Source organism: Lonchura striata, chromosome 4 (genome assembly GCF_050655825.1).
Source record: "Lonchura striata isolate lonStrDom1 chromosome 4, ASM5065582v1, whole genome shotgun sequence".
Taxonomy (NCBI): Eukaryota; Metazoa; Chordata; class Aves; order Passeriformes; family Estrildidae; genus Lonchura; species Lonchura striata.
The window spans coordinates 62,527,239-62,539,840 of record NC_140706.1 but is presented as its reverse complement, the minus strand read 5'-3'; the positions used below and the strand labels follow the sequence as shown (position 1 = coordinate 62,539,840).

General features: G+C 38.5%; 1 protein-coding gene across 9 annotated transcripts in view; it reads left to right on the top strand.

Moving 5' to 3' along the window:
* The window catches only part of WDFY3 (WD repeat and FYVE domain containing 3), a 152,295-nt gene that overhangs the window by 53,080 nt on the left and 86,613 nt on the right, over window positions 1-12,602 (top strand). For all 9 annotated transcript variants that reach the window (XM_077783021.2, XM_077783020.2, XM_021541464.4 and 6 more), the window contains 2 exons: window positions 3,899-4,022; window positions 11,684-11,793. In XM_077783021.2, the coding sequence (XP_077639147.2) occupies window positions 3,899-4,022; window positions 11,684-11,793 (234 nt within the window). The remainder of the gene's footprint in view (window positions 1-3,898; window positions 4,023-11,683; window positions 11,794-12,602) is intronic.

The following is a 12,602-nucleotide window of genomic DNA, read 5'->3' as shown; positions in this document are numbered from 1 at the left end:
CTCTTTCCTCATTTTCCCCCCATCAGTTTCCTTGTTTAGTTTTAACATCACTGTCCTCAAACTCTACCTGCTTTGAGCTTGTGAGGTTCTTCGAGCTGTCCTTCATGCCACAAATACAGGCTCTTGCCAGATGTTGTCACTTCAGTTTTCAGTCTTGAAAATCTGGATCATAGCTTGACATATTGAGGAAAGCAGGTATTGTTTCTGCTCTTTCACTTCCTTTCTTACAGACCTTGATAACTATTATAAGTCATTGATGAACTGAGATAGTGTAACCCAAACTAAACTGATTTTTCCTGATCAGTCAGATCTCATCCTGTCTCTGTTATAGGGGGATTTTTTCCTTGCATTTCATATATAAATGCATTCTTGTTTTCCTCTATTCAAGAGGCTGAGCAATTGTGATGCCATCTATTTCTACTTCCACTGTTTATCTCTTCAGATTCCTGGTCAGTGCTGCCTTCTTCTTTTGATATTCACATACAGTGTCTGCTGTGGCTTCCTCAGTCTTCTGGAGTGCCAACTCTTAATGGTGCAGCTTGTTTTGGAACAATCCTACTACCTTAGGAATGCTGCAGGTCACAGCAAGATGAACTCTGATTGGAATAAAAATAGTACAAGAAAAAAAAAAAACCTCATTTTCTAAAGAGTCTTGGAAGAGATTTTCAGTGGCAGATCTAGTAAATCTTGGTTCACTCTAAAATTCTGACACAGCTTTTCTCTGAGAAGGGACACTTTTGCTGTCAGGAAAAAGGAAAACATTATTAGCAGTTCCTTTCTAAAATTCTTCTTGTTTCTCAAACATAATCCTTAGCTGCAGAAGTTTTAAATGATCAGTTAATAACTTTGTTCAAATGCAGACTCTTGAATCCATCCATCAGTTACTTTACATGGTTGTCTTTATTCTGTCAAAGATTTTGAAGTGTGATAGGGTACTTTTTCTGTTACTGCTTAAGCAAAGATTGATGATGGTGTATTATAAAAGCATTTTCTGTTATAAGATTAGGATGTTTGTGTTAGAGGAGAAACTCAAACAAATTGTGAAGCTCAGTTCAAATGTTCTGTGCTGTCCCTTTATGTGTAGTCCAGAATGTCTCTTATACCAGAGTGCCGAGCTGTTGGAAGTGGGAGCTGCATGTGTTTGGCTGGAATCTGTGTGTGTGTGTGCACAAAATGCAGTAGGGAGTCCTGGAAGAAGCACTATTTTTGCTGAGTGTGGAGATCTACAGTGAAGAAGGTAACTCTGCTTCCCAGAGGCATCCAAGTAGCCAGCAGCTGGCAGTCAGTTAAATAACGAGAGTATCCAGGAGCTCTTGAGGCTTTCTTGCTTAGCCATGGGGTTGAGTTTTTTCCTTTCATCAGAAGTATCTCAAGTTTTGTGGGAAAGGCATCTTCATTTCCTTTTTATTTTTTTTTTATTTTGAGGATTATTAATCAGTAAATTCAGCAGAGCTAAAGCATTCTTAAGTTTGGTTTATAGATAGAGCATGTCCCAGACTTGCTGTGGATAAAACCATCTTGCTATTTCTGGTAACAAGTGGGTTTACAGACCATTTCTTTTTCTTTATTGTTCAGGGAGGCTTATGGAATGATGCATCACATAGTAATGAAAAGCTAAATTAGTGCATAATTAACAAAAGATTGGTCCCTTGGAAGAGTACTCAGAAAGCTCCTTTCAGAATTCAGTGAGTTTGTGGAAGCACTGCTTTACCACAGTGGTGGCAATGCTTGTGCAGCGTGTGAGAAAAGTGGATGGAATGATGAAGAGGCTGGTTTTGACTAAATGGTACATTGTTACATTATCTTGAAAGAGCCTTGCTTTTCTATATTAAAAAGACAATTTACTGCTAAAATATGTAGCATCCTGTCCCTGGTTTTTACTACCACTTTTAATCTAAGGGTATGTAAATATCCAGTGGAGATGTTTATTCTACATAGTGCAAACTTGGTTATGGGGCACCTAATTAAATCCACGTGACCTCAGTAAACTTTTTACTGTAACTTTGAGTTCTCTGTGTTTCCTGGCAACTGCTAACAAATCTGAGCAAGCTCAGGACAGGTAACAGGGCCAATAGTTTTCCCTCTTGACTTGATGTGTGTGAAAGAGCTTTAAGCAATTAGTGATGACAAGATGCTAATGTGCATTCTGGTCTAGATAATCTTACTTACCTTATGTGAGCATGCAAACCTCAAGGCCCTCTTCCCTTCTTACAGCTTTGTGGAGACAACTGCAAAAGGAGGTCTTGTGAAATATTTAGGGAAACTTGGATTGTCTGTACTAGGCATGTTGTGTAGTCTATAATTCAAATGCGGGGTGTTTTTCTTGGTCTGCAGAAAACAGTTGTCTGCCTGTACTGTCTGGTCTCCAATTTGCTTGCTTTAATGATAATGGTATCTGCCTTAATGATAATGGTGATTTCCAGCATGAGAAATACTTATGCCTTTGGTGAAAATTATTTTTATTTTGAGTAAGCTGAGTGTTCCATTTCAATGTTGTATTTCTGACTCCATTTCATCATGACTTTGCAACTCAACTAAGCAGGAAAAATATTTTTGGCTGTTTTGTGATGTGCCAGAGCAACTGATACTAAGGGAGGTAAGAAGTCAAACTTCCACAAAGGTTATTCTTTCCTTCTGCCTTTTAAGTCTTCTTCAATGACTTAGGGGTTCCAAGGTTAGCTGGCACTACAATTACCTTGCATCCCTGTTGGCTGTAATCATGGATGAATGTCCCTGGACTTGAGAATGACCTCAGCCAAGTATGTCAGCAGTTCAGCTGTAATGGGGTAACTGGGTCACCCAGAGAAGGGAGACAGGGGTGAAGCAGCTGTTGAGTTCAAATCAACTGTACTGTTGTAGAACACATCCTCCTTCTGGGAGGTCAGTGTAACCTGTTGAACTTAGGTTTTGCTAGAAAAATACTGTCATCTTTTATGCTCATCAGGGATGCTACTGAAGGTTACATAAATATCTGTAATGGAGGAAAATTTTAAAAAGCTGAGACTGTTCAGGTGTTGAGCAGGCTATTCTGTTTCTTCAGCACTAACACAAGTGATGATTTCATAATTGAGATTGCATGCTTTGTTTGCTAATGTATACCATGGGTTTATTGTGACCATTTAGTGCAAGTTTTACATTAGAAATGTGGATAAAGACTCTGTTTTTTTGTGCAGTCTTGAATGAAAAGTAAATTACTGCAGCAACTAGCTAATCCATTTTGAGATTGTCTTCCACAGCTTCGTGTAATACCACAGAGTTCACACATTTTTCCCTGTTATATGTGATCTAATACATTATTTAATAACAAAATCAATGCTTAATCATGAAGAATAAGTTTCTAGAATTAAGTGACAATTTCTAAAAAAAAAAAGCCTGCTGTTATGTTCAGAAGGATCTCAAAAGAGGAGAGTAAGTCCTTGGGATATCAGCAACATGGGAGACTTCCTGGTATTGTGAGTTTATTGAAAAAGGACATAACAGGGCAGTTCTAATTCTTAGTCCTTTTAAAAGACTTTACACATGTCCATATATTTAGTAGATAGTAAAGGAGTTAATCTTAAAAACAGAAGTCCTGTTGGAGAATTTGGTCTGGTACCTGTTCTTTACCCCATTCAGTGCAATCTCAGTCTTTTGGAGTTCTGCAGGGTTTTCATCTTGCAAGGAAACTTATAACTCTCTTTTCCCCTCCATTCATCAGATTTTACCTCCCTGAATGAGATCTGAATTCCAACCCTGAACATATTTTAGAGCATGCACCCAGTGCAGTGATGAATGCTGCAGCATGTAAAGAAAAACTTGTAATCTCCATAGCAATACTTCTTCACAAAGGAACGTGGTAGTTTGTAGTGATCCTTGTAAACTGAATTATTTTAATGCATCCATTTTTCTCTTGGTTTAGGTGTTTGGAAATGCTCCTCCAAGTACTATGACAGAAAAATTTTCTGACCTCCTGCAGTTTACTACTCAAGTGTCACGATTGATGGTGACTGAAATTCGACGGAGAGCATCAAATAAATCCACAGGTATTGCATGGGGCACAAGGGCGGCCTTTTCCACATCTGTGCATCGTGATTTTCAGATCAGTCAGAATACTAAGAGCTGCCATTCACAGCAACTGTGCAGGCTCAGAAACTGAATTTTTAGCAATGAAAATGTGATGTTTTTTGTTCCTTCTGACTGAGAGAGAGAGGAGGAGGAAGAGGTTAGAGGTTTCCTCCCTGAGTTGTGGAGAAAGCTGAGTTCCACAAAATTTCTCCACAAAATGAGAGAGAGGTGTGAACTGAGTTGCATGACCTACTAGGAGAAGGAGGCCGAGAGCATGCATGTGAACAGCTGCTGTATCTTGCCTGAGGTGCCTGTTGGTGATGTGTTGTGTCACTTGGATATGTTAACATTCCAAAGCTATGCATTTTAAATTAGCTGCTGGCCAGGAAGCTAACAAGATGTGAAAATACAGGAAGTCCCACATTAGGACCAACTCTGCTAGCTCTAGAAAAATGTCAGTGGACTGTTCTGATTCTTTTCTGATTATTAAATGTCAGGGTGAGATTTGGTTCTGTTGACCACTGAATGTGTCAGAACCTGATGTTGTATTGGCAGTTGCATAACTGAGGACAATGCACCAAGGAGGCAGTTTCATTACCTTTCCTCTTAGACTTCCTTTTCTGAATAGGAGTGCTTCTAAGAAGTATCAAGTCTTTGCCTACTAGATAATTTTAAGATCTGTGCTGTGTTCTCAGTTTGGATTTGGTGGTAAATGAGGACTGGAAAAGGCTCTGAATATTATTGTGCAGGAAGTCAAAAGTCACAATCTGTGTCAATTACAATATATATCCGTTTTAAGTAGTGTCTAACAGTGAAGCAGTGAAACATTACAGATGGCTAAACAGATACTATAGACAAAACCTGTCCTCTATGGGTAAATAGGTGCAAAATGTCTTTTGAGTATTAGGGGGAAATAAGTGTGCAACAGCCATGCTGGCAGAATGGAGGTATTCACCTGACCTTTTTTCTCCGGGAACATCTGTTATGTCTGCTAGTCAGTTGGATTCTGTGGGGAATAACCATTTTTGTGTGTTACTTCAGCCATATCTCTGCTCATTGCTCCAAGATAATCCAGTTCTTAAAACCTCACAAGTCAAAGGTAAATTTTTGTTGATGGTGGTATTTTGGGATATTTTTCATGTTTTCCACCCCATGTGGAAACTTGACCACAATGACTAAAAAGACCGTTTGGTGCTCTTCTAAGCTTTAATGTAATGAATGCCAATGTTTCTATTAAAACAGAAAGCAGTCATTTTTCCTCTGTTATCAGGATTGCTGTTACTCTGGTCAGTAAACCCTTTTTAGACCTCAAGAAAGCCTGATGGGTCCATGTTGTGCAGTTGCATTGCGACTCTCTTGGTGGGACCAGTGTGTTGACTCTCCAGAAATAACCAATTAACATGCTATTAAAACTCAGTTTTTAGACTTCTGTGTTAGTGATTAGAGCTAGATGCACACTTCCTGTGATGCTGATTTAAAAAAATAGAAATTAATGGCTTTTTAGAATATGCTTTATGTTAAAGACCTCATACTGTGTCTGTGGATTGTGAAGACTTCTTGCATAATTTTTTTTAGAACTTCCATTATTTTTGTGTCTCAAACAAAAAGATATAACATGTATTAATAGCTGCTGACAGGTAATTATCTCCTAGCATGTTTTTAAAAGTAAAAAACTTCAGTAGCAACAACATACAGGAAATGTCTCTTGTAGTATCCAAGTGCAAATTCTTGATGATGTGAAGTGGTCCATGTAAGTCAAGAAAATAGCTGAGCCTGTGTTAGAGACAAGCTTTCCATACAATCAAAAGTCAACTTTCAATAGTTAATGACAGGGAAGAAATTTTGCAATAACTTGATTTCTATAAATGTGTTGACAGTATTTTGCAGTGGGGAATGTGGTATGGTTAAATCTTGCCTGTGAGTATGTTGGTAGTTTGTTTTTTTGTTGGTTTGTTTGTTTTGGTTTTGTTGTTGTTGCTTTTGTTTTGTTTTTGTTTTTTTCCTTTGCTTTTATTTTTTTTTCCTACTCCATCAGATAATGGAACACAGGGCAATTATTTTCATCAGGCCTTTGAATATTTATGCTAATAGCTATGTGAGTAATGCGTGCCATGGCGGAGGCATATCTCAGTTATTCTTGGCAGACTGTAGTAGTTTCCTCAGAACAGTGTTTTGTGATTCAGTAGTAACTGTGCCAGCACCCTGTCTTAAGTGGTCTCTGAACATTGCCATTGTAGTTGTGTGTTCAGCTACATTTCAACTGCCTTATTTCTCTGGTAGGGATAGTGAAAAGTGAAGCAGTTAAATCTGAGTTAAATTATCTTGCAGCTTTCAGTCTTTGCTGTACAACAGGGATGATTTTCTGGTGACAGCAGTATCTATTTATGAGGATTAGTGAATACTTTCCCTTGTCATGGACTTTCTAGTCTGTTTAGAAGGTGGTGGGGTCATGGGTGAGATAGCTCTATATACTTGAGATTTTTAGCTGCCACATTTGTCACAAATAAGTCAAATTTTGTGTCTGAATTGATCAAAAAGTTGTGGTAGTACTATGTAGAATATATGTTCAAACATCTATTTTCTAGTATAGTCTCAATTCTGAAACGAACTTTTCTTTTGGGAGCGAGTGCATCTGGCTCAGAGCTGGAAAAGACTTCTGAAAAAAGGGACAGGCACAGCTGAAAATTGATAGAACTGATGTGGCTACTAATGGCTACTTTGTCAGGAGAGGAAGCAACACTTTAATATAATGAGTTTTTCTAAAGGCATTCTCTGGGTGGAGTTGGTGGTTCTGTGATTTTGCAGCTATTCCAACAGCATGTCTTTAAATTAAAGTTGCAAAGGGAGCAATTGGAGAATATTCTGAGTTGGAACGGAGCCATAAGGATCGTGAAGTCCAGCTCTTAGGTCAGTGGACGCTGTGTGAACTGTACCCACAACCTGTACCCATAACGTGGTGTTATTAGCACCAGGCTCTAACCAACACCTCTCTCACTCTAAACAGCTTCTGATATTTCATCAGTTGAGGATGTGCAGACCTGTGATTTGGTGGTTATTGGTTATTATTTGTGGTAATTTTTACTAAAATGGTTTTCTAACTCAGTCCTCTCCATTGTCTGTGTCTTGAGCACACCAAACAACATCCAGTCAGGGCCCATTATTTAATGCATTAACAGTTATGCCAGGGAGATTCAGAATGATTACCTAAGTGATGGGCAGTCCTGCTACCTGGAAAATCATACTGTAGACAAAATATAAACATGTGATTATGAGGACAGGTGAAACTGAAGAAGGGTAGAAAACTGAACAATGAGAAAGCAAAGTGGTATATCACAGATCTAGAACTTTTTAGACTCCTTTCAAAGACAATTTCAAAAGTTTGTTTGGTTTTTTGGTGATTTTATTTGGCTAGCTAGTGTACGTCACTGCTCTGTGTACCTTCTAAGTTCAGTTAAGTTGTGTCCCTATTAATTTCAGTCAGTTTTTCATGTCATATTTACAGCATTTTCTGTTTGTGTTTGTTACAGTATTTAGAATTGAATGCTAAATTTATTTTTATTGTACTGCTAGGCTGTTCAGCTAATCCTTCCTACCTCCAGCACTTTCAGTTGTTGTTTATAACCTCTGACTATTGTAGTGATTTTGGTTTTTTTAAAAGGTTATTTCTGAACGGAAGGAGGAGTGGGTTTGTTTGTTTTGAGTTTGGATATTTTTTTCACCCTTCTTTTTAATTTTTAGGGTTTTTTTCTTTGGTTGGTTTTGGTTTTTAGGGTTTTTTTTTAGTTTTTTTCTTTTGTGTTTTTTTGTGGGGGGAGGGGTTCTACCTCTAGTTTCTTTCTTTTCCTCCTAATTTCACAGATTTATTCAAACTGTTTCACCACTGCAAATGCTTTTAACCTCCTCAGGCATTTTTATAGCAGATATGCTGAAAGACTATCATTATCTCATCATCAAATCATTTTGGGAGATCAAGTTGATAAACATTCATCATCATTGTAGAAAATCACATTAGTGGTTGGTATTTGGCCTCTAAAAGGCCTACCTTTATTCTTCTTAAAGATCCATTAATCTGCAAAATCTGGTGGGGTTTTTTTAGGCTTTTTTTTACAGTTAATCTCTGTCACATCAGCAGAACTAATTTTATGTTTATTCTCAATCCACGAAGTTAGTATAATTTGTTTAAGTGCATCTTGCATTTGGGTGAATTACAAATGATAATTGAAGGGATCTTCTTCTTCTACTAAGGTGCCTTTCAGGCTTCTCCACTAATGAAGTCTGAAGTTTTCCTGATAGGGAGGATTTTTGTCAATAAAATAAGTGCTCTTAGGTGCTGCTTTCAGACTTTTTTAGGTATGTTAACTTTTCTTCTACTGAGAAGAGATTGTTGGAAATTATTTCACATGCTGGGATTGCACATCTTGTTTTTATTCATTGCATACGTATGCTTTCTCTGTTCTGTGGGGGACTTTGCTTTACAAGGTGATTCTGGTTTGTGTTTATTGAAATTGCTCTGGAAGGGAAAAAGAGGTGTTTGTCAGCTACTATTCATTAAAGGCCAGTTCAGATTAACAGCTTCTATAGCTCACTACTTTTGGTCAGTTTTCTGTTTTCTTTTTGGTGCTTTCTACCAGATCTTACACAAGGCAAGTGTACTACAATATAGAGCCTTTCCAAGAGATCCTAGAAAGCCTGTTCTTTTATCATCTGCATTAGTGAGGCTAAAGGTTGGCACAGTTTAGTTGTTTTATCTTTGGATGAGCAGCCCTCCATTTCTGCACACTGCAAAGGCATCAGCCTCTTCATGTCTGCCACGTGTGATGACAGTCCAACTCTGCTCCTGATGATGGAAGGCAGACTTTGTGCCATCACGTTTTTATTTGGGTTGATACTTCTCTCTTACTATCTGTGTAGTTAGAATTACTTGTATTTTGTAACTTTAGGTACCTGACTGTGTCTTCGGGCATTTCCCAAAAGAAGCAGAGCCTTCTAGAAGGCTCCGTTAGAGAAGGGATCCCTGACTTCGGCTTCACCTTCACCACCTCCAACACACCCATCCATACCTTTGACTGTACCTCCCCTCCCACCCTTGGCACATGCACAGATATTTTTTTCACTACCATTCCCCTCAAGAATAAGCTATACAGAAGTCTGATTATGCTATTATATACTGTTTATGGTTCTAGATCATATAACTAAAAGCTTCTTGGACTAAATTTGCCCGTAGTGCTATTGCTATAGGCAACAACATTGCTTGCAGTGCTTGTAGCACTGATTTTTGCTACCCATCTGAATAACTCTAATCCCACTGCTTGCTGCCTTTTGGTTTTCTGAAGTCCAGGATGCAGTGCACCTCTTACATGTGAAACAAATTTTGTTGTTTGATTCTACCAAGCCTCTATCCCATATATACTGAATCCGTGCTGGAAAATCTGACTTTTTTGTATTAATCATGTAACCACATAATCATGGTCATAGTCACGTGTACATGCTTGCACCACTGTAACAGTAGGTATATTTACATATTATTTTATAGGTTTTTCTCTTTGCCTTTTTGCTGTTTTTACTGGTTAGCATATCCTGCTTCTGAATTGGCTTTCTTCTGCAGCAGAAGTTGAAGGGCTAAGGACATCTGAATGGGGCACATAGAGGATGTTATATTAAAAGATGACTTGGGTACTTCAAAAACAGGGGAAAGGTACAAGAAATAAAATAAGACTAGTGCTGAAGATAGAAGTTAATCTTAAATGATAGCACTATCAAATTTGCTCAGAGCAGATGACAAGAGAACGTGTTCCAGCACGTAAAATCCTGTCTGTGTTTTAGGTAGTGCTTAATTAAGAGTGACAATTTTGAAACTGCTATTTATAGTGTTCTACTGCTATGCCAGGATGCCACAGCAGCATGACAACTTTTTCAGAAGCATGGACTTAACCCCCTGAGTTTCATTTTCAAAGATGACTGAATGAGACCTTATTCCATAGGTGGCTTTGGAGGCTGTGCACACCCAGTTTAGTATGCACAGACAGTCTCTTGCAGTCAGAGACTGATTGCCCAGCTCTGTTTGTGGTAGGATAGAAGGACAATAGGCCTACAAAATCACACCTTATGCTGTGCTGGTGGAGCACTGTACTTGAAGCAGCAGTGCATGCTTTAGACATGCTTGGCTCTCAGAACTGAGGAAAAATGGCTTTTGTCAGGAATTCTGACATTTTGCCTATGTCTTTAGTGTAGGAAATGGAGCTGTGTCATGGCTGTTGTGCTTTCTAAGTTGGCCTGTTCATATACCCCTACCACCTGACCAGTGCTTTGCACTGATAGTTTCAGGTCAGCATGCTGGGAAATTCCTACTTGTCCTTAATTGTGTGAATTTTATAAATTGCCTTACTTTTCACCTTGATACGTCAAACTTTATCTCAGTCTCATGGAGGGAAGTGGTAGGGGCCTCTCCTTTAGCACTAGAATTGGAAAAGCTAGTGGTTTGTGCGAAAGTCTGTTATAGGAAAAAGTCTGCCAGACAAAAACACGAGAAAGGAGCCATTGAACAAATGAACCAAATCTGCACAGCTTACAGTATGATGCTTCATAAAGTGATCTTCTCACTGTAATTGATACTACAAGTTTGATAAGTACTTTGCCATATGAAATGGACTGCCTTTCAGATAAACTTCCCAGGTATGTGCTGGGGAATCTTAAAAGCAGATGAAGCAAACAAACCAGTATTAAAATAGGATTTTTCTTCAGTTGCAGATTTATTCCTCCATTAGTAATTCCTTTGTAATTACTTTTTTATGTGACATTATTCACCTTCCTTTTCTGTCCTAGTTGACACTAAAAGCACAGGAGATGATTGATGCACAGTTATTAATGAAAAATGTTTTTAGATGTCTCTTAAAGGTAATGGGCAGACATCACAACTGGCATTATAGACTTCTTACATAAGTGTGTATTCATGCAGCAGTGACATAGGGTTGCATTTTCTCTTGATTTATTTATTGAGGCTGATAACTTGTTTACTAGGCTGAGTGTTTGTCTTTGGCTCTGACTGATATGGAATAGCATCCGGAAGTGGTTCTCAATCATAAGAATTATCTGTAAGCTGTTACTGTTCTCATTGTCAAAAAATGTAGAATCAGGATGTGGTAATTGCTGACCATACTCTTAATGTTACTTTTCCCTGTTTTTTTATTTCAATTGTCTTTCAGCACTTCTTCTCCCCTACAATCCCCATTATCCTCCATACTGTTGTTTCAGTGCAGGGATTTTTTTGAGAAATTTCAGCTATTTCTACGGAGGCCACTAATGGATGGTGACTTCATATCTTTGGAAAAAGTATATTGTATATTGATAATGCAAAACTACTCAAACAGAAGTTGCTGTAGGTTACTGAAATTTGTCTGCTAGTCAAGGATGATGCGTGACCAAAGAATGTACTTTCTGCAGCCTTGCCAGCATCAAAGCCAAGTGTGTGTGTAAGACTGGAATGTGTGTCTGGAAGGCATAGGCCTAAGCCTAGTCCTTTTTATAACTAGTGCTGTTAAACTGAATTTATGCTCAGTGCTGCTGAGAGGATATGTTTCTTCTGCAGACCAGCAGACTGAATTCTTACTGGCTTTTTTTTTCTTTTTACTGCCTCCTACAGAGGCTGCAAGTCGTGCCATAGTCCAGTTTCTGGAGGTCAATCAAAGTGAAGAAGCAAGTAGAGGTTGGATGCTGCTCACCACAATCAATTTACTAGCTTCATCAGGACAGGTTAGTCTGAAACAGCAAAGCTAAAAATAAATTACAGAGTAGAATAGACAAAGCAATAATAAAATTAATTACATGAACACTCACCAAAAGATGTAATAATATTCTGCTTTTCTGTGTTAAGATACTCTTTCTCTTATATTGCCACAGGACTTATGATTTAGCTCATTGTGGTTTCAGTTGCATGAAAAAAGAGTAGTTTTGAGACTTTAATTTATAATGCTTTGAATAATGCATGCAACTTTTATTGCTGCCCAAAGGCTTCTCTTACATACTGCTGCTTAGTGCCCCATGAGATGCATGGCACATAGAGCACCTAAATAGTTCAGACCTTGAACTTTGCACACCTCACAGGAGGAGGGCCACAGCATTTGCAAAAAGCAAGGCCAGCAGCAGTGATTTAATGGGAGTGGTAGTGAATCATTCCTGCATGTGCTGCACACCAGAGAGCTGTCTCTGGCTGTATGCTGGGCAGCTGTGTGGTTTGTTATTTCTGCTTTAATGTGCCTTTGTAATTCAGCACATCATCTTAACTCTGTTTTAGTATGTCACCAGCCTCCATGTCAGTTTATCTTTTCTTCCCACTGATGCTTTCATATTTTCTACTACCTTGCTTCTTACAGCTTCTTATGCATTCTTGCCAAAGGAGAGCATAAATTGAATAGTCCTCCTCCCACTCCCATTTCTTCTGTTAGGAAGAATTGATAGCTGATAAGGGGCTTGGCTGAAGGTCTTGTAATTAACTTGTTAACTTCTGTTGGCAGAGACTGACAGGTTTTGCTTCTGTCCTGTGCATTGACTGCTCTGAACTG